Source organism: Ambystoma mexicanum, chromosome 9 (genome assembly GCF_040938575.1).
Source record: "Ambystoma mexicanum isolate Mex_15411 chromosome 9, UKY_AmexF1_1, whole genome shotgun sequence".
Taxonomy (NCBI): domain Eukaryota; kingdom Metazoa; phylum Chordata; class Amphibia; order Caudata; family Ambystomatidae; genus Ambystoma; species Ambystoma mexicanum.
Window position 1 is genome coordinate 4,586,342 of NC_090931.1, and position 21,378 is coordinate 4,607,719.

Sequence of the window (21,378 nt, forward strand, 5' to 3'; positions counted from 1 at the left end):
AGCTCATACAACTCTCTTAACAGGCTCTTGCGGCTCCTTTTGTTTGATGCAATGACTTTCCTTGAGTCTGGTCGGTTCCTTAGGTGAATCTTGAAAGGGTTTGCATGTTCCGGCAAACTAGAAGTCTCAATGAGATTCTTGTTCCTCTTGTCCCTCTCCTCTGTATTCTTGTGACCGTTATTATTTGTGACGGCTTCTTGGGCCTTCTGTTCTTTGTCTGTCATTCTTATATGCCACTTGTAAGAAGCCAGAAATGAGACCCAGAAACAGGGGACTCATGTTTGTGGGTACAAACGTTTATTGAAATAATAACGGGGTTTGGGGAAAGGCCTCACTGTCCCTAGTCTAGGAGGCATTTCCCTACCTCAACCAAAAACTAAAGGGGTCTGTCTGTTGGGTGTCTGGATGTCTAAAACAAAAAGGTCTTGTGTCCAAAATCCTATCCTCCCTCTCTCACACTAAAAATAACTATACGGTGCTAAGGACAACGTCTCTGTTTGAAAGAGTGCACAAATGTTCAAGTTCAACAAAAGATGGAAATTCAACAGAAATCTCTAATGGATAGTGCTCCCAAATCCAGGGGATGGTTCCCTTCCCCAGGTTTCTCTTCACCAAAGTAAAACGTTCAAAAATAATAAAGTTCCTGTAGCCCAAGAGGATAACTCCCTCGTCTTGGTGTTGCAATTCACTCTCGGTGGGGAGGGGGTTGGGGGGGGGTATGACTCCCTTGCCCAGGTTTTCTCCTCATGCAATGCAGTTAAAAATCCTAAGGGTATGACTCTTCCTTTGGATTACCTGTTTAGAATGCTGAAACTTGGGTGCAGGTTCCAGACTCTCAACACCTTGTGGTATACTCTATACTCCCCTGCCGTGCCTGTTGTACACTTCTTTTCAAGAAGGGGTATTGCTCTTCCTTTCCGATTTGCTTCAGTTCTCTAGCTTGCCCAGTATACTGTCCTGCCAGGACTTTCAACACAGCAGTGAACAGCTTCGGTACCAAGGCGGTTATTTAGCTTCCCCAGTTCCCCTTTCCATTTGGGGTACTAGTATTTTCCTTCTTCCCCCCCAAGTACTGGGACTGAAGATTAGACATGTAGCAAGTCATAGGGATTCGCCTCCCACTTGTACTTGGGAGTGCCTTCTCCCACTCCCACCCAGTGCCCCAGCCTTTTACTATGGGATCCCTGGTGATTGAAGGACTTGAGTAGCTTCTCTGACACCTGTTCGGGTCCTGCTTCGCGTCTGCTCTCTTTCTCCGGTTCGTACGGCTCAGCTCTGCGGCAGATGGTGTTCGGTGTGTCACCCTGGCTACCTTTGCCGGCACAAAGCTTCCTCTCTGATTAGCGTCCCTCGTCGTCGTCTCCGGTGTTTTTGGGAGTTCAGACACTGACTTGCCTGTTTTCTGCTTCGCTCTTCAGCTTTACTCGCTTCCTCGTTTTCCTCCACGATTCTCTCGTGCCTCTGTGCTAATCTGTCCACCTGACATCTTGGTTTACCCGGCGCAGGCTAGCTGGTCTGATCTCACGGTTGCTCAGCTGTTCCATCTTTGAACTCATGCGCTGACGAAAAGAGATGCTCGGAGCCAGTCGGATTTCTCCAACTACTAGACAGCTTTTTTTGCTTCAGTTGAGCAATCTTCATTCTGGTTTCCCTCTTCCTCGTGTCAGTAGGTTGATTTCAGAATATTGAAGGATATTGTCAAGATGCTTTGTGGGTTGCTTAGGGTAATTACAATATGCCATCAAAACATGTGGAATTGAGGGGATATCCCTAAAAGGGAAAGGGGATACCATGTCTCACCGATAATGCTTCACTCCCCTCCTTAGGGTCACCTCGCCCCACCCCCCCCCCACACCCTTATGTGATCCTCCCTCAAGTAGCCGCTCCCAGGGTCAGCATCGGGTAGAGGCTGCTGCTCCCAGGGTCAGCATCGGGTAGCGGCTGCCGCTCCCAGGGTCAGCATCGGGTAGCGGCTGCCGTCCCCTGGACACATGAGAAGCTGCTACCTCTGGGAAAGGAGTTCATCGCAACTCATTCACTTCACACGCAGGGTTAATCTGCCAGTCTTTCCAGGATGATGATGATGTGCTTTCTTGTACGTTGTTTATCCTAAAGGCTTCCCAGCCTTTCACACGGTTAGATACAGGCTTCATAAATTGCCTGGGGGTTAAACATGCAACGAACATCAACCATCACATCTCGCGGTGAGTGGAGAGCCCAATATGGTCTGTACCTCTAACAAATAACTGAAGGTGGATGGGCCATCACGAATGGGGTGGCGGTGGTGGTGGGGGGGGGGGGTGTGTTAGTTGCACCTTTTTACCTCTGACCTTTCCATCATCTTAAACTCTACATTTCCCATCCCACAAGTGAAGGCCTTGACCTTACACTTCATTCATCCAGGTTGCAATCATTGGTTATCTTGATGAAAGCCCTACACTGTGACTTGAGCAGTGAGTCCCCTGTCATTTGTATTTCCTCTGAACCCTGCAAGGTTGTTTTTTTTTTTTTTTTAAATTACAGCCGGGGCCTCACTAGCAATGAAACCCAGTGCATGCTGAGTTCCTGAGGATTCCCGTCTCGGTACTCAAAGGTACCTTGCAGTCGGTTTGCCTGAGCAGGTCTCCCTGCTTAGCGCCTTGCCTCACTCGCTGGCTGGTAGCAACTCCTTAGTATTTTAAGAAGACTGCATGCTGCAACCATTTTGTTATCCGAGAAGAAAAGCTTGTTCCTCATTAAAATGACAAGGAGGGGTTTGGAAGTCCAATGAGACTACACAACAAGGCTGTGTTTACCCAGTAAGCATGGAAACAAGTGTGTACCATATATGGGCATGGCTTTCCTGCTAATCTAGGTTGGACAGTCGGTGCAACCATGAGCAGACCTAGCAAGATGTATGAATGGGTGTCTGGGATTCCCCCCTGAAGCCAGATCCTGTGTGTTTGCCAGTAAGGTCTGATTGTGGTGACTACTGATTGGGTCACTGTAAAATGTTTGAATGGTGTAGTGTAGAGGCCGGATGTGCAGCCTGCCCTAAGAACTGCATGAGAGTAGCATTCGCTGCACTATAGCGTTGTCAAATGCTGGAACCCGTCCTGAAGCAGCGGGAAGGACTGCTGCTGGAACATCTAACCTCCAAAGCTCACTTTAAGACCATCGAGAGCCACATTGGTGTTCCTTCCCTTAACTCAGCAGAATAGTCTGAACAGCAGTTTCTTGACACTTGACTGGCTCACCTTGTGTCTGGGAGCTGGACTCCTGCCGTGAACCAGCAGTAGTTGGTGTTCAAGACCTACATATGCTCAAGCATCATTTTGTCTGCTTTGAAACTGCTTGGTCTCCGCTTGCACTGCTATGTCCACCAAAGCCACAATCTCTGCTGCAGCCCAAGCATCAGGTTTCTCTTTGTTCATTTCTGCGCCATCACCCTTGTTTGGGGTCCACTGCCTGCTCACCCTGCACCTTCATAAGCTGGACTGTTTTCCACGGCTCCTTTTCCCTTTGCTGCATCGAGTAGCATTGGGCCCATAAAAAACATGGGCTTAAGTGCAGCATAACCTCTGATTGTTCTGCTTAACATGTTACCAGAACATACCCTCCATGGCATGCATTCACTGCCACTTACATTAAAGGAAGAATCCTCAATTTGGATTCTGACTTCTAATGTAACTATAAACTTAAAATCCATCTCTGAAGTTACTTGGTCTGACCACTTCCTAATGCGATTTGACCTTCACCACAAAGACACAAGTTCCACCCGCCAGCCATAGACCCATCTCCATAAGAAAAACCTGTAAACTCACTGCAGAAAATCTCATCCCCATACCTGCAGACGCGCTCAAGTTGCGCTCCTCCGTAGATCCTAACCCCGACAGTATCTCCACTCTTTATCACACATGTCTGAAAACAACTCTCGACATAGCCCTGCTCACCTCCAAAACGCCACACAAACCAAAGCAAATGAACTTCTGGTTTGATGAAGAACTCCTACTCTTACGCCGAAACAAAAGAGCACTGGAGCACCTTCACAAAAGGAACCCATCCACCAATACAGCGACTGCACTCTCCGCTGCTACTAAAACATACAAATCGACAGTGGTAGCTCACAAAGCAAACTCAACACCCGCATTACTAATGCGTCATAAGTGCCAAAGATTTATTTTCCATACTTGGGGAATTAGAATCGCCCATTCCCATTGTCGCATTTGCCCACTCAGACAAAGCTTGGTGGAACACCCTTCAAAATGCTGACACACAATCTTCTCACTACAAGAGAAAATAAAGAACAAAAGAAACCTACTAGCTGGCAAAAATACACCTTCTCACCTACCTAGCGCCAGCGCCGCTACCTCTGCATTCAAATTCAGCAAAGTCTCCCAAGAACAGGTTTGGCCATTGTCACCACCCTTGCAAAGGTGACGGCTTTCCCACCCGGTTGGTTAAACTTTGTGCACCAGCCATAGTGCCCATTATAACTGACTTTATCAATGCCTCCTTTTCCTCCAACTCGGTCCCGCCTAGCATCAAATCTGCCTGGGTAACCCCACTACTCAAGAAACCTTCCCTTGATCCCTCCATACCCACCAACTATTGCCCCATTACCACCTTTCCTACTGAAGATAATTGGCCGAGTAGCCTACACTCAAATCCAACATTACCTGGAAAGCAATAACCTGTTAAGACCTAGACAATCCAGTTTCCTCCCCAAACATAGTACCGAAACAGCATTACTAGACCTACAATCCAGATGGATAGTATCCGAGATTAAGGGAACCTAGGCATTTAACTCTTACTCGATTTGTCGGCTGCGTTCGACCTGGTAGACCACGACATCCTGTGCCATGCTCTGGCTGACAACTTCAATTTTTCCCACCAGAAGCCACCTTATGGATCATATGACCCCATCACAGTACCGCTACGTGTCCCTCAAGGCTCGTGCCTCTCACCCACTCTGTATAATGGATACACTTAATTACTTTTTGCAGCACTTGACGCCATGGACGTCATCTATACTAATTTGGCAGATGATACCCAGATACTAATTGCTATCACTGGAGACCACAAACAAGATACTGCAACCATTAATAAGATCTATGCTATCATCCAAAACTGGATGGCCACTCATAGCCTATGCCTGAATGACAAGAAAACAGAGAGCCTCATTGTAGGTTCTCCTGCCTGCCTAAAATGCCTAGACGACAGCTACTCTGCCATAAATATTGACGGCACCCCCATCCCTGTTTTGAAACCAGTAAATTTGTATATTTGCATTTGTTTTATTTGTAACGCGCTCCATCAGGCCTGGGGGCATCAGGGCGCAACTTGTGCAAAGTTACATACAGAGCATACATACATATGAATTTAAGCAAAGGCGAATGTACATACATAATAATCAAGGGTATATCAATATACATAATTTACAGAGCAAATATTCTACATGAGACATAGAGGCAAGAATGTGCAGCAGGTGAGAGGAGTGGGGCTATGGTGTGGCGAGCAAGTTTCAGTGCTGGTTGAAAAGCCAGGCTTTAGTTTTGGATTTGAATGCGTTAAAGGATTCCTCAGATCTGATGGAAATAGGGAGAGCATTCCAAAGCTTGGAGGCAAGGACAGGGAAGCTTGTGCCCCCCGCTTTTTTGAAGTTTGTACCTAGGGATCGATAGACAGTAGGTCTGGGCAGTTCTTTGAGGCCGGATATGCGCGTGGCGTGATAACCGACTGCAGAGGTACGGGGGGCCCTTGTTGGCCAAGCATTTGTGCGTGAGGGCGAGTGATTTCAGTGTAATTCTCTGTTTGACGGGTAGCCACTGTAGGTTGGTTCTGGATTCAGAGATGTGGTGGTTACGAGGGATGTTTAAGGCAGCTCTAATAGCGTTGTTCTGGGTGATTTGTAGTTTATTCAGGTTCGCTTGGCTAGTTCCTAAGTAGAGGGCGCTACCATAGTCAATTTTAGACATAATGAGGGTTCTGGCTAGTGTGACGCTGTCAGAAATGGCCTGCAGGCTGCGATGAGTTTGCAGGTATATGCGGAGCTGATCTCACTGCATTTGTTTGTTGCGATAAGGATAAGGTGGCATCAAGGTAAAAGCCTAAGGTTTTTGTGTCTTTCGAGACTTGGATGGTGTTGCCATCAATGATAAATGACTGGTAGGATGGCTCAAGTTTGCGAAGGCGTTGCGTGGTGCCTAACATGAGGAGCTCCGTCTTGTCATCATTGAGACATAGCTGGTGTTGGGCCATCCAAGCTTGGATGACCAGGTAGACGTCATTGAGGGCCTTGGTGTCAGCTAAGTAGTCTCCAGGGATGGGAATGAGTATCTGGGTGTCGTCGGCATAGTTTGTTTAGGAGACACCCAGATAGTCAAGAACATCAAAGAGCGGTTTAGTAAAGACATTGGAGTGTGGGTGACACACAAGAACCCTGAGGGACGCCACAGTGAATTGGGTAGGCATCTGCAGCTGCGGACTGAAAAAAGACCCGCATAGATCTATTACTCAGAAAGGATTTGATCCAGGCCGTGGCTGACGGAGAGAAGTGGGCAGCAGAGTGGAGGTGCCTACATAAGATTTGGTGATTGACCCGATCGAATGCCGCAGAGAGGTCGAGGAGGAATAACATGGCTAGTTTGCCCTTGTCCTTCAAGACTTCTATTTGTGTTTTTAAGATCTATTAGAGCCGTCTCAGTCCCTTGTCTGGGGCGGAATCCTGATTGTCTAAGACCTAGGAGATTATTGGATTCCAGGTGCTCTTGGATCTGCAGGTAAGCTGCACAGTCTAAGATTTTTAGCAGGAACAGGACGGTGGTTATGTGTAACGCTCACCTGACTCCCACGGAGGCGCTGGCCTGGTTCGCGCTGTTGTGACCTCGTCTAAGGTGATGCGCAGGGGTCGGAAGACGGACTGGACTGGGCCCCAAATCTGGCTTGTCTGACTCGCAGAAGTATCCTTCTGTAGGTGAAAATAGGGGGTTAACTGTCTGCGGGGTAATGCAATCGGCCTCCCACTCACCCCTCTCACCCTCCTCAAAACCCTTCTGTGCTTCCCCGTAGCGTCTCACCTTAGGGTCTGGAAGGACGAGCTCTCCATCCTGCTTCTGATGCAGGGGCGCGTTGGTATCCAGTTACTTCACTGGATTTTCAGATTGGTGGTTTCTGATGCGGGGGCGCGTTGGTATCCAGTTACTTCACTGGATTTTCGGATTGGTGAGAACCAAACTTGCTTGGCTTCCAGGTAAGTTTTTGATAAGTGGTTCCCCTTGTGTCCATGCATTAATGTTCTAATGCTAGTGTCTTTTTCCCCATAGGGGCCGGGGTACGGAATGCCGGGGAACAGGCACCGACCCGAGATGAGAGGTGAAATCCTTGTGGAAATCGGGTAAGTCTTTAATGAGCGTCTTGGTAATGTCTTTTCATTCGCTCATTAACGCTGATGTCTTTTTCCCCTTAGGGGCCGGGGTCCGAAAATGCCTGGATGCGGCGCGGACCCGAAATGAAAAGGGAATGACCCAGCAGGTAAGTCTTAACATGGAGATTTAGCTTCCCTTTTCCCTTCTTTCTCTCACCTTCGCTATTGTATTTTTCTCCTAGGCGCTGGGGCGCGACTGCGGATCCGGATGGTCGCTGCAGAACATGGAAGCGCCCTGTAAGGTGAGTAGAATGAGGCGCTGCAGCGATCGATGCGATGTGCTTTTAAAAATAAATGTCTTCCTTTTCAGGATCGTCGGCGAAATGTCTCCGGGATGCAGATTTAGCAGGTAAGGCCTTTTCCTTCTTCTGTTCTCTTGTTCCCTTCCTTTGCAGGTGATTCAGGATGCTGGCAGGCGTGGCAGAAGTCAGGATGCAGGAGCAGACACGGTGAGCGTCCAGCTGCTAGATGCAGAACAACGCGAAGCACGTGTGGCTGATCGGGTGTGGTTCAAATAGCCTTGGAAGAAGTTCCTAGAATGTGTCCTTCCTCCAATCAGGTATGTATCCTTCCCCGACCATGCCCGGGTGGTAAATGAGTCCCACAGGTAAAGTAGTTCCTTTCAGGCCTCAAGGAGGCCGGGGTTCTGCAGCATGGTCTGCATCAGGTAAGTGCACCCAAACACTTTCATAATGAGCCTGGCGCCATAGGCGCCAGGACGCTGTCCAAAGGGCCCCTATAAGGGGTTGCTGGGACCGTCCCCGGGGACTTGATGTCCGCTATCGGGGACGCAGGGCCTGAGCCGGCTCCCCGGGAGCGGGCAGCGTGACATTATGGGTCTAAAGTTGGTGGGTATTTTTGCGTCTAAGGAGGGTTTTTTCAGCACTGGAATCACCAATGTGTCCTTAAAGTTGTCGGGTACGATACCTGTTTTAAAGGAGGAGTTGATAAAGGAAGTTATGAATGGGGCCAAGTCGTGGGCAGATTCCTTAATGATGGGAGAGGGGCACGGATCACCCTGGCAGTCGGAAGGTTTGATCCTCAAGATGACGTTTTCCACCTCAGCAATAGTGAGCGGTGAGAAGGCAAAAGGTTAAGAGTCAGGGGAGAGAGCCCATGCAGGGGTGAGGGGGCGATTGTCCAATTTCAGACTATCATGTTTGTCTTTAATTTTGGATTGGAGCATGGAGATTTTATTTAATAGGGCTGACTGAATGTTGGCACACCATTTACTATCTTTAATGCAGGTGTCGGGGCGTGGCTGGAGTTTCAAGCTCTTTTATGATCTTAAAGAGTTCCCTAGTATTCGAGTCAGCTTGCAAGATACGGTTATTAAAGGAGTCTTTTTTTCGCCGTGATAATGGCTTCTTTGTAGGTGAGCGATGCCAGGAAGAAGCTGTCTTTATGCACATCAGAAGGGTGGCTTTTCCAGCGATATTTGGCACAGCGTTTAGCTTTACGGAGCACTCTTAACTGTGGTGTGAACCAGGAGTTAAGGTGTGCCCGTGGTTTAGCCTTCGTGAGTTTGATGGGGGCGAAAGTCTATAGCTGTGAGCATACTATGGTTGTAGATGTCTGCTAGGGTGGTAGGATCATTACAGGAGTCAGTGGCAATATTGAGGGATGGGAGTATCAGAAGGAGAAGTTTCTCCTTGGTTATGTCCCTTTTATTTCTAGTGGGTAGGGCTGGAGCCATCAGGGTCGGGACACTGGGGGGGGGGGAGCTTCAATGGTAAAGGTGATGATGTGGTGGTCGGACCATAACCAGGGGGTATTGGCAAGGATATTGATATTGCAATTGAGCTGGCTAGCCAGTCAAGGGTCCTACCTTTAGTATGAGCCGGCTCTTGAATGTGCATGGTGAACCAAAGTTGGTTAGAGCGTTCTTCAGGTCCAGTGCAGTGGGATCTTTCAGATCTTTCAGGTCTCCAAGTCCCAGATTGAGGTCCCCTAGGATGATAATTTGAGAATTGGTTTTGGTGTTGTCGAGGAGGAGGGTGGATATTTCGGCGACAAAAGATGGTGCAGGGCCTGGGGGCCTGTAGATGAGGTGGAGGGTGGCTGTTTGATTGGGAGTTAGTGAGAGTTTAACTGATAGTAGTTCAGCGGACTCAAGTTTGGGGTTAGTTGACACTCTAAGATCAGAGTGTTTTTATGGATGATGGCCACGCCACCACCTCTAGCTTGGGCCGTGGTGCGGTCACATCGCGTGATACCGTAGTTGGGTGGTAAGGCAAGGGACAGTGAAGGGCCGGATGCGGCATGTAGCCAGGTTTTAGATATGGCAATAAAGTCAAGGTCCGAGGATGTGATGAGGTCTGCAATGTCTAATGCGTGCGCTGGAAGAGATCTGGCGTTGATGAGGGCGCCCTTGATGAGAGGCAGTTTGGCCTTTGTAGTAGCAGATGTGCTGTTAGTGGTTGGAGAGGGTGAGCATGGTGGTGTATGAAGTGTTGGCTTGGAGATGTTACTGCGGGTAGGTCGTATGCGGAATCTGGTGCCTAATCTCTTGTTTCTAAGAGATAAAGAGCACGGTTGATTCGGAGTAGGTTTCCTAGCGAAGTGTTCCAGCCAGAGGTCTGGGTCATTAAGGTAGAGGTTGGTGTAGTTATTGATGTACTGTGGGCCTATGGTGGTGGCGGGGGGGGGGCTCATTGTAGTGATCACACTAGGCAGAGTCATGTGGAGGGGGCTAAGGTGAATCAGGGTGTCAGATGGATGATTGATTATCAGCCGTGGGAGAGGTGTGGGTCCAAACAACTCTAGCCGTCTTCCTAGATTCTAACCTTTCCATGAACAAGCACATCAATGCCCTGTCCTCATCCACTGCCTATACCATAAAACCTAACACTTAGCGGACAATTCCTCACTCCCCCAGAACTGCCTCACCCTAGCACAAGCACTCATCCTCTAACATACTACAACTGGGCTCCACGTCCATCTTGCCAATTATTTGAGAATAAAGCCCTACCTGCCGCCTTTGGATTAAAACGGAATGAACACATCACCCATATTAGAAAAGAAGTTCATTGGCTCCCTGTCCGAGCGAGAATCCTCTTTAAAGCCTTGATCACTGCCCGCAAATGTATCCTTAATGATGCCCCCACCTATCTGAACAGCGTAACCCAAAAGGTTTGTAATCGGTCGTTAAGATCATGCACCAGGATTGCCCTGAAGATTCCTTGATAAACGAGCAAAACGGCAGGGGGCTCTAGCTTCACAGCCGCACGTTTTGGAACACACTACCGGATTACATTAGAAATGGGCAATCACAGCACCGTTTTAAGAAAATGGTAAAAACCTGGCTCTTTGACAAATTTGATTTGAACAAAACAGTCAATGCTGTTATTTGTCTGAAACAGAATGTATGCATGTAACCAGAACCCTAAGATTGTAACTGGCTAAGTTTCCAAAGTAACCAACGCCGTGATTTGGGCTTGTAACAAATGCAATAAATAAAATTAAAAAATGAACACACAAGTCAAAAGTAAGTAAAGTTCAACAACTTTTTAACCAGACAACTGAAAGATATCCCAAGCCCATCACACGGCCGAACTCTAGGTGTTACTCACTTTCAAGTGCTCCTCTAAACTGCTTCACTTAGACAGTTTGATTCCAAACATGTTTAGAACATGCTTTGCTTTCAACAATCCCAATCTAGGGGTCCACCTTAATGGGGACGCACGCACCCCCCACGCCCTCATAACCCCCCCCCCCCCCCCCCCCCCAGCTATAACAAAATATTCAATTTCCCCTTCTACATCATCCGTATCCCTGCATTTGTGTCATTTCACGTGCTTTACCGTCCTTTTATCTTTTTTCAACAGTGGTAATTTGGTGCAGTATAAAAGCCTTGTAACATATAACCTTAATGACCTTTTATTTCAGGCTGGGTTGGTATACTGCTTGTAGGGTCCTAGGAGACTGTGAAAAGGCAGCCATTGCTTGAACAAAAACAATGTGTTCTATGAAATGGTTACTGTGAAAAGTACTTGAATGACTTCCTGGAATAGTCCTCCAGTGTATGGCTCAGAAGAGTTTGGGCCTTTTCTTGTTTTATGGTTGTAATTGGCAGTGCAATGAAAAGTCGCATTTTCCATTTTGTTTTAGGCGATGGCGTCCACGGAGGAGAAGGCGTATGAAATTATGAGAGAGCTTGATGTCAGTTACGTCCTGGTTATATTTGGAGGGCTCACTGGATATTCTTCTGATGGTAATGGCCATGTTTTTGGTCTTGGGCAAATTATTTGAAACTAGACTGGATACAACATTTACTCAGGAAAATATCAGTCTTTTAATATAGAAACAGGATTGTCCACACCCTCCGTGGCTTAGAATATTCAACTTCTAAGGGGCGCGTCTGGCGAGGGTTCGTTAATAACTTGCAGAGGAATGCTAGCACCATGGCAAAAAAGCCACGCACAATTCTGCCCTCTAATTCTAAATTCAGCGCAAGTTTAGATGACATTGGTGGAAGCCTAAGGAGCATCGTGGGCTTGTGGGGAGGGTTGCAACCATCATGTGGCTTGTTCAGGATCCGCTTTACAGCCCTTTCCTCTGGCGTTGTTTGTGATGCGCAGGATCTCTTGCACTTCTTTTGCCTCGGTGTATACATAGTTTATAGACACTAAAAAAATACTTTATATATTTTTCATACAATTGTCTAAAACTGACTCACAATTTTAGGACAGTTTTTCTGACCATTCAACTGAGACAGTGCAAGGCTCCACTCTTAGTATAAGGCTGTACTACCTGAGTTCAGGCTAGCGTAGACAGAGCAGCCAGGCTTATCTTGGAAGGGAGAGAGGGCTGTAGGAAGGTACAAAGAACTTGTGGTATACCAAGGGTTCAACAGAAACACTGACTACCAGAAGTCTTATAAAAAAAAATAAAGCTTCATTCTAAATGCAAGTTAGGCCAAGATAAATCTTGGGGATAAGTACTTGGTCATAGAGACATAAACACATTATAAAAACAAAACCCAATGCTTTAAGGTACACATACCAAAGCATAAACCTTGTTCAGAAAACAAACCTTATTTCTAGGCAAGTCAGACCTTTATAAAAAAAAAAAACACATTTAGTATAAGACGCACCTATTCTTGGGGAGTAATTTCCAATTACTTTCAGTAACACTGACGCTTCGTTAACAAATCACTTAGTAAACCAACCTGCAAATATACTTTTCTGACTAGTGGAAGACTCGTTCAAGGAACAGTACAAACCTATAACCACATTCAGCATCACACAGGTATACTAGGTGAGTAAGACCTTTTGGTGTAATCTACAATTACAGTTGCTTTTCAGCTCATGGAGCACACACGAAGGTAAGCAAGAACGTTTTACACTAATTTAGGATTGCACCAGGCAGACCAAGGTCAGCTACACCTACAGAAAACATGGCACACAGCTATTCAAGGCAGGTAAAACCTAATGTTGCTATATACTATTACAGTTGCTTTTCAGGTCAGTGGAACACAGACTAAAGTACGCAAAAACTTCATAACTTATTTTAGGATGGCAGACCAAGGTAAAGAACACCCATATACTTTTTAAAGGCGCTATCAGCAACTTAAAGATAGGTATAAACCTAAGACTGTTTTAGCAGCTGGATGAAACAGACCAGGGAAAGCACAACCCAATGTTAAACTTTATGAATGACTCGATAGTATTCTAGCTAGGTAAAACCCAAGGCACACCTAGTTTAGACAGGCTATACAGCAGGTCAGGGGAAGCAAGACCCAGTTGGTGAACTCGCACACTAATATTCTGGAAGAAATAGTTGGGTGAAGCCAACAGCATTACTTTTGGTAAGTGGGGGAACCAATTCCCGGGGAGTAAAATAACCTTGCAGATACTTTTCAGAATGGCACAATACACATTCAAGGTAAGTAAGAACTTTTGTAACTGTTCACCCTGTTAGTTTTCCAACTTAATCCTTCACAAGTAAGTACACTTTAAAACACTTGTTTTCAAGGCAGAAGCCTTTTCTTATCCAGTCCTTCCCTATTCGATTGCATGAGTTCTCTGAGGCAGAAGAGGGACCTTAGTAATCTAGGTGCCAGCTGTAGTCAGGGTGAGGTAGGATTCAGTTACTGGCAAAGTCAGAGTTCCTGGGGAAGGCTGTTCAAATAAGTAAGTAGTTCACTTGCGTTAGGTAGGGTCCAGGGACTTCTGATAAGACACCCTTTGAGAATTCCAGCAGTGGGCCTCTGTGAACTGGATGAGAGGACTCCCAATCAGAGAAACACCCCACAATCTGTACAGAAATCACACAGGCTTAGGGTAAGTGAATACCCCAGCCAACACAGTACCTCCACATAGAAGAAAGTTGCAGCAGGAAAACTTCAGGATCTGCAGCCAAAAACCTGGTCAATGGATTCCTTTGTCAAGAAGACGGAAGACAGAACTTTGGAAGGGATTTTGCAGCAGGGATCAATGGAGAATGCTCCAGGCAAGAGTTTCTTTGCGGCTGGATGCGGCTCTGTGGATTTGGCGCCTTTTCAGGAGCCAGAAGACTGAATATCGCAGGTCAGATTCTCGTCACTTGCGAGGTCCAGCACTCTGGTGAGGGGACTTTTTGGACTCAATTCACATCTCTGGAGGTCCTGCAAGGTGTCACCGAAGCTTCAGTTCGATTTGGAAGACCGTGCAGCGCACACTTGCTCAAGGTCCCAGGGTATTGGGGTAGTGCAGCCCTGCAAGATCGCAGCGCGACGTGGGATGACTCAAAATGCAGGTCGTCTTGAGTCTAGTGGATCTCCCCAGACACTGGGACGGTGTCATCTTTTTCAGAGTTCCCAAGTCACTTGAAAGGAAGGGTAACAGCAAGCTCTCCGTTCGCTGGAAATAGTCTCAGCTGTGTTTTTGTAATCTTTCTCTTTGGATTCAAGTACAGTGGTCAACTACCTCTTCAGCTTCCAGGATCAGACTCTAATGCAGGAACCCAGCCAATCCGACATGCAAAATTCAAACTTGGGGCAGGGGGGTTGGCAGTCCTTTCAGGACAGTCAGCCTCCCAGTTTGAACTGCATTCTTCGGCCGGGCGGGTGGGCTTGTCAGAGGTCTCCCGCCAAAGATAAAAATGACACAAAGGAATTTCCAACCCTGGAGGGCAGGGGAAAGACCAAGAAGGGATAAGAAGCGTGAGAATGGCAAAAAAAGAAGACTGCGGCCATTTTGGTAAAATGGGCACCCATGGATCCTTAACCGCAGCTGTGAAAACAGCCTGCGGTAAAAATGCACCAAATTTGTAAAAAAGGTACACTGCCACCAGCCATTTTAGGTAAGATTGTCCCTGTAACAGAATTGTTACAGTGCTCTTGAGAAGGGGGATACATTGTATCTCCCCAGCACTCCACATAAGGTGGGGTGCGCTGGTTTCCCCAAACAAAATGTGGAAGGGATAGTTCTTACAAGGTTAGCCAGAGAAAGTAAAAGGGGAGCCCAAAGGGGAGCCCTGTAACAACAAAAAAGGGATATCCCAAAAGTTGTCAGAGAATAGATAACGTTAAACGGACACTATGGAGAATCTTAAAAATGACCCCCATAAAAAGAGTAAAAAGAATCAGAGTGGAAGAAGGTTCCTATTCACTGAGGTGTAGGGACAAATAATCTACCAGTCCAGCAAAAAGTTCTGGGGTAGATTTAGCACGAAGGTTAAAATATTAGCCAACAGCCCTTGCACAATATGCACCAAATGTTGGGTGCTCTGTTCTGATGGTTCCTTCTTGCGATGACCAGGAGCATGGGGAAGAAATTTCACATGTGCTGCGATGTCGCTAACTAGGCACCTTAGCCATGTCTAATGGACACTGTATCACTAAAACAGAGAGAAAAGTGAAGCCTTTATCGTGGAGCGTTCTTTAAGGTTGCTCCAGTTGGGTAATCTTTTTTTTTTTTTTTTTTTTTTTTAGGTTGTTTCATTTTTGTTTTTTATATTGCATGAGCCGAACCTGAAGGCAGCGTAGCGCAGAACAAATTACAATGAAGATATCAGATTACAATGTAGTGAGCAATATAATGAGCAAATTTAACTAGAGAACAAGAAAGTTTTCAAATTATTACAAAAAGAGCAGTGTAGTGGACAGACGGAGATACTGGTAGAGAGTTCCAAAGCAGAGCAACTGAGAAGACTTGCAAATACCCAAGGAATACGCAGTCGAAGAAGGTCTTTAGATTGCATGAATCTAGAACCACCAAAGATTCAGTCTAGAGGTCAAGTAAGGCAGCTGGCACAGAACGACAGCATTGTTCCTAAACATGATGGGAACGATCTAGAACGTAATTGATATAGTTTTTATTCTGCGTTGTTTGTTAATCTTCTTTTACTAAAGCTTCTTTTGGTTCTCTGTTCACTCAGACATCAACAAGTTTTTGTGGATGGTGCGTATCGGAGGAAGCACAGACACTGGCAAACACATTAAGGAGCACGATTATTACACGCCAACAGGAGAGTTTCGAGTCGATCGAGAGGGCTCTCCAGTATTACTCAACTGCCTTATGTACAAGATGTGCTACTATCGCTTTGGACAGGTTTACACAGAAGCAAGTAAGTGCTCCTAGTATTTAGTAATGTTGCTGCTTAAATCCAACTCTTTTCACAACTATTTGTAGAAAAGCTGTTTTCGAACAGGTACTAGTTTACCAAATTGACAGATCTTGGTTCCGCTTTCTAATTTTTGAACTAGAAATGCAGTTTGTGCTTCATTACTCCTTTCAATTGAGGTCATCTATCTGATGTGCAATCTGCAGTTGTTTAAGATCACGCCCAGTCTAGGCCATTTTTTTGGGCTTTGTTTTCTGACAATGAAGCAACTGTGACTGGGTCTAATATCTTGTCAGCTGCCTGGCCGGGTTTTTTATTTTAAAATCCTAAGTGTTTTTGTTGTTTTTCTGGTATTTACATTTAAAATTCTCGGTTCTGGCTGTGCACTTACACTAAACTTGGGTATGTTGTCTGGATGAAAGTCCTAACTTGTGACTCGCAGCAAGTTCTCTGACTATTTTATATTGCATTTCCTGCTGGTTCTCGGACTGTAAGCCCCCCCATCTCTGCATCCGTTTCTTCTTTTTAGGTCCATTAATGTCCTCCAGGGTCCCTGTGAGCACTGTTCTAGTTTGCATGTACACTCTGCACCTTCTATGCAGGATTGATACTTTGCAAGCTCCTTTTCCTTCTACCCAGACATTTTCTACTTGTCTTTGCTGCATTTAATCATTTTGACGCCAGTGCAAGTTAAGCAGAAATGCAACTTGTTCCGACTGTGTCACAGCTTGGCATCTCCACGTAACTATTGACTTTGTACCGTTAAAAAGTATTGGATTTTTATAACTTCTAAACATGTAACCTCAAATCCTGTTTAAGCAGTTCAAGACTGAACCTTTGAACTTTTCCTGTGACGTAAGTGGAAGTTACGAATCAAGACTCCTAAAAAGCTACTTCCTCGAAACCCGCTTATTTTCATTCCTTATCAAATTATTTTGATATACAGACACTGTGTGCATTCTCTCATTGTTTTGCATGTTATCCTGTACCTTTTACAACATTGCCACCCTGCTCTACTTTTGAGTATAGCTTAGATTGCTCCGTCTACCCCCTGAGAGATTTGAACAATACTGAGCAGCTCTGTAACCAAAACCAGGACTTATCTTTCTGAAACCCTAAAGTGTCTAGGAAAACCCTTCAAAGATAAGTCACTTGCCCGCGTTCTAAAGATTGGTTATCACTGAGAATCGGGCCTTCTTCGGGAGAAATAATTTTCAATTAATTGTTAACATGCTATTAGGCAGAATCTTCATTTTAGTGCTTAATTCTTCCCACCTTAGAGACCCCCAGCTCTTTTGCTGCACTTAAGGACTTTTTAAATTGAACCCTGGACTAAGTGAGCCCTTGTTCTGACTCTGTGTTTTGACCTGATTTGGATTATGTGTTTTCTCTGTTTATGGAGTCTTACAAACTCCATAGGCATCTACTTCTTGTATGCCGACGCACAGTCCCTTCAGTGCAGTGTCGCAGAGAAATCCTTTAGATTTCTCATAAGGTTTAAATACCCTTTCTTGTGTGAACTACTGTTCCCAAGAATAGTAAAGTGAAATTGATCGATCTTACCTTTTCTCTTTGTAGGTCCAGCACTGCTATCTTATGTGGAAGTGCTGTGGGGTTGCTTAGTAGCCCCTTTTCCTACTTACTCATGTAAACATTTTTATATTATCCTCCCTTCTTTAAATGGCTGGTTGCAGTGGTTTTCATTTTCTACCTGTGTGCTTTTCGACCACAGGCTGAATCCTCAGCTGCAGTGTAGCACTCATGGGTGACCATTTGTGTCAAAATGGCCCGGTCTTCTTTTTTCACCATTTTGTGTTTGTGATGTCTTTCTTGGGTTTAACTCTGTGTGTCGAGGCAGATTTGAGCCCTTTGTTCGTTTTGCCTTTTGCAGGCGTCAGTCCTGAAGCCCACCTCTGGCTCCAGTGTGTCTGGAAAGGCAGGTTGTGCGGGAGGTTCCTGAAACTCCCCTGTCCTTTGTCTCTAGGAATGCCTGCATGCAACCAGTCCTGATTGACTGGCTGTCCTTTCAGGGCAGCCACCCTGCTGTGTGCTTGACAGCCTAGGCTGTGCAAGAATGGGAGAAACCTGCTTAAAAGGCGACGGTTTTGGGACTAGGCATATTCGACCACTGGGAGAAACACCCAACGAAGAAACCGTGAACAAAGCTTGCTGCATCCTTCTGGACCTTTGAATTGCTCGGTGAAGCCCTGCTGCTGTGCTGAAACTCATTTTTCTAATCGACAAGAGACGCTCAGGAAGGAATGACTTCCCTTGTATTAGTGAGACAAACTAACTCCGAGACTAACTCCACTGGGCCATCTTCCCTGATTGGCTGTACTTCTTCGCTGTTGCAAGCACCGAGTGCCAGGGGTCGAGAAATCCGTAGTCTAGTGCAACGTCTGAAATCCGTCCAGAAGCTCCAGGAGTCTCCTAAGGACCCTCCAGAAGCAGGACGTCCCAAGCTAGAGTCCCCTCACCAGAGTGCAGGACCCAAGGAGTGAAGGAAGCCCAACCGGTATCCAAGATCCACGGTGGTGCTGTTTACTAAGCGCTGAAACCGTGAAGTGCTGCTGACCTGAAAAGTGCCCGTAGCTGCCGAAGGCCTCCAAATTGCTGCTGCAGGAGCCCTCAGACATACTCCCTCTTGTCCCCTCGACAGAGGCTCAGGAACACGGAGTCTGCATCGCTGCAACAGGACCACAGCTGGAGCACTCTTCTTCTAACCAGAGGCACTGTTTAGACTTAGGGTACTTGCCTCATTGTCTTTTAGCGGTGCTCAGTTGAGACTTGCATTGGCTCACCTGTACAGTTGATTCCAACTCTGCTTTCCACAGACATAACCGCTTCTGACCCTACAAGTGATTTCTACAAACTCTCTAAACTTTGCAAGACTTTTATGTAAGAAATTCATCAGCCCCTAAACTGCTCCCTGTTGACTTTGGCTCTCTGCAAACTCTTCTAGCCCATTGACTTTCATATGTTTGTCCCTCATAGGTGGTTAGCTTGTTTTAGACTGTTACTGCTGGGAAAGGCTTGTCTAGACTTCATTGGAAGATTTAAGTATATTCATGTGTTGAGAACCTGTTTAACCTTTTTCATTCCTTCTAACCTTTAATTTCTGAAACCTCTGAATCTGCAAAATATAAAATGACATTACTGTCCTTCTGATTGAAGTCACCTCCAGGTTGTAGGAATTGTGTATGAAGCATGTCTAAAGAGCATCCACTAACTTGTGCTGTTCCTGAAAAGTATTTTAAAGAATATTTGATTGCTACATAAATTGCCCTTTTAAAGAATAGTTATTTTACAAATTGACTGGTTATCTTAAATCTGAGGAAGTGTTATGAAGTATAGTTTTATGGTTGCAAATTGCCTTTTTTAAAGAAGACTTATTTAAAACTGTTAAATAATTATTTTACTAGAAAACCTTGAGTAAGTGTTATTTGAATACTTGTAATTTACCCCTCTTGAGAGAAGTCTGGCTGCTCACTCTACCAACTTGTGTAGTACAGACCTATACCAATAGGTGGGTTACCTATTGCCAAGAGGACAAGGCTGGTGTAGTCTCCCCAAGGGTTTCTGCATCCAATCTTGCCTAACACCCACTAACCCAAGGGGAGAGGTCGTTCTGTCTGGAGCTTCTCTGTCGAGGTGAAAAAGGAGGTCCGCACAGCAGCAGAGCTTCACAGGGCAATTCAAGGTCCAGGAGGTTTCAGCGGGTTTCTCTTCTCAGTTTCCTCGTCGGACGTTTCTTCCAGTGGTCGACTGCCTGTAGTCCCAAAACGCTCGCCTTTTAAGCAAGTTTTTCCATTCATGCACAGCGTAGGCTGTCAATCACCCAGCAGGGTGGCTGTCCTTTCAGGACAGCCAGCAGGCCAATCGGGACTAGTTTCACTCAGGCACACCTAGAGACAAAGAACAGGGAGGTTTCGGGATCCTCCCTCACTTCCTGCCCTTCCAGACCCACTGGAGCCAGGGGCGGACATCAGGGCTGAAGCCCGCCAAAGGCAAAACACACAAAGGGCTGTCAACGCACAGAGTAAGAGCCAAGAAAGACATCACAAAGAGAAAACGGCAAACAAAGTCTGGGGTAATTTTAACAAAATGGACACCCATGGGTGCTGTACTGAAGCTGAGCGTTCAGCCTGCGGTAGAAAAGCACACTGGTAGTAAAAAGTAAACCACTGCCACCAGCCATTTAAAGTATTGAGGGTAACAAAAAAATGTAACATGAGAAAGTAGAATAAAGGGCTACTAAGCAACCCCGCAGCAGCACTTCCACATAAGATGGTGTCTGCGGGACCTACAAAGAGAAAAGTTAAGATCGATCAATTTCGCCTTACTATTCTTGGGAACAGTAGTTCACCCAAGAAAAAGTATTCAAACCTGAAGAGAAATCCAAAGGATTTCTCAATGACACTACACTGAGGGGTGCCATGTGTCACCATACAAAAAGCAGATGCCTATGGAGTTTGACTCCAAAAACAGTGAAAACATAAAATCCAAATCAGGCTAAAACACATGAGAGTGAGAAAAAGGTCCCACTCAAGTTCTGAGTCCGGCAAAAGAGCTGGGGGTCTCGAAGGTTGAAAGGAATTAGCACAGAAATTAACATTTTTCCTGACTGTGCAACAACAGGAGGAGTGAAAGGCTCTGTTGAATCGGTGTGCCTCCCTGTTTTCACTGACACTAGGCTTGACCCCTTGGGGCCAGCATGATACTTTCACTGGCGACAGTCTCCCTCTCAGAAGCAGGGGTTACAGAATGTTGGAACACATATAAAGGAAGAGGTCAAGAAGATGCTTGATCATGGGGTTATTGAGCCATCTACCAGTCATTGGGCTAGTCCAGTGGTACTAGTGCCGAAAGCAGCCACCAAAGAGTTAATTCTGTGTGGACTATAAAGCTCTTAATTGCAGTCACCACAACTAATGCCCATCATTTACCCGGACAGATGAGCTGGTGGACAAACTTGGTTCAGCCGAGTTCCTCAGTACATTTGACCTGACCTCAGGCTATTGGCAAATATCTCTGACAGACCATGCCAAGGAGAAAACGGCCTTTTCTACCCCAGGAGGCCTCTACCTGTTTAGGTTATGCCTTTTCGACTCAAAAAGAGTTCTCAAGAGGGCTAAATGTGAGCTGTAGCAATAATATCCTCCAATACAAGTATCCAAATAACACTTACACTCAAGGTTTATAGTTCAAATAATTAAGTCCTTTTTGAATAAGTTCGATGAACTCTTCAAGACATTCCTCCTTCTTTCTCTTTCCCTTGCTAACCTCCTTCCTCTTCTCTCCTGCTTCCCTCCTTCGTTCTCTTCCCCAACCTGCTCAGTCTGCTGACTGGTCGCCTGGTGCACCTCCAGAGCCTCACAGGTCCCAAGCTTCCCCGCCAGTCCTGCACTCTGCCTTGCATTACTGCA

General features: G+C 46.0%; 1 protein-coding gene across 1 annotated transcript in view; it reads left to right on the forward strand.

The window, feature by feature from the left end:
• Window positions 1–21,378, forward strand: part of STT3A (STT3 oligosaccharyltransferase complex catalytic subunit A) — a 160,387-nt gene that overhangs the window by 130,159 nt on the left and 8,850 nt on the right. The window contains exons 15-16 of the mRNA XM_069614069.1: window positions 11,516–11,618; window positions 15,767–15,955. Coding sequence (XP_069470170.1) covers window positions 11,516–11,618; window positions 15,767–15,955 — 292 coding nt within the window. The remainder of the gene's footprint in view (window positions 1–11,515; window positions 11,619–15,766; window positions 15,956–21,378) is intronic.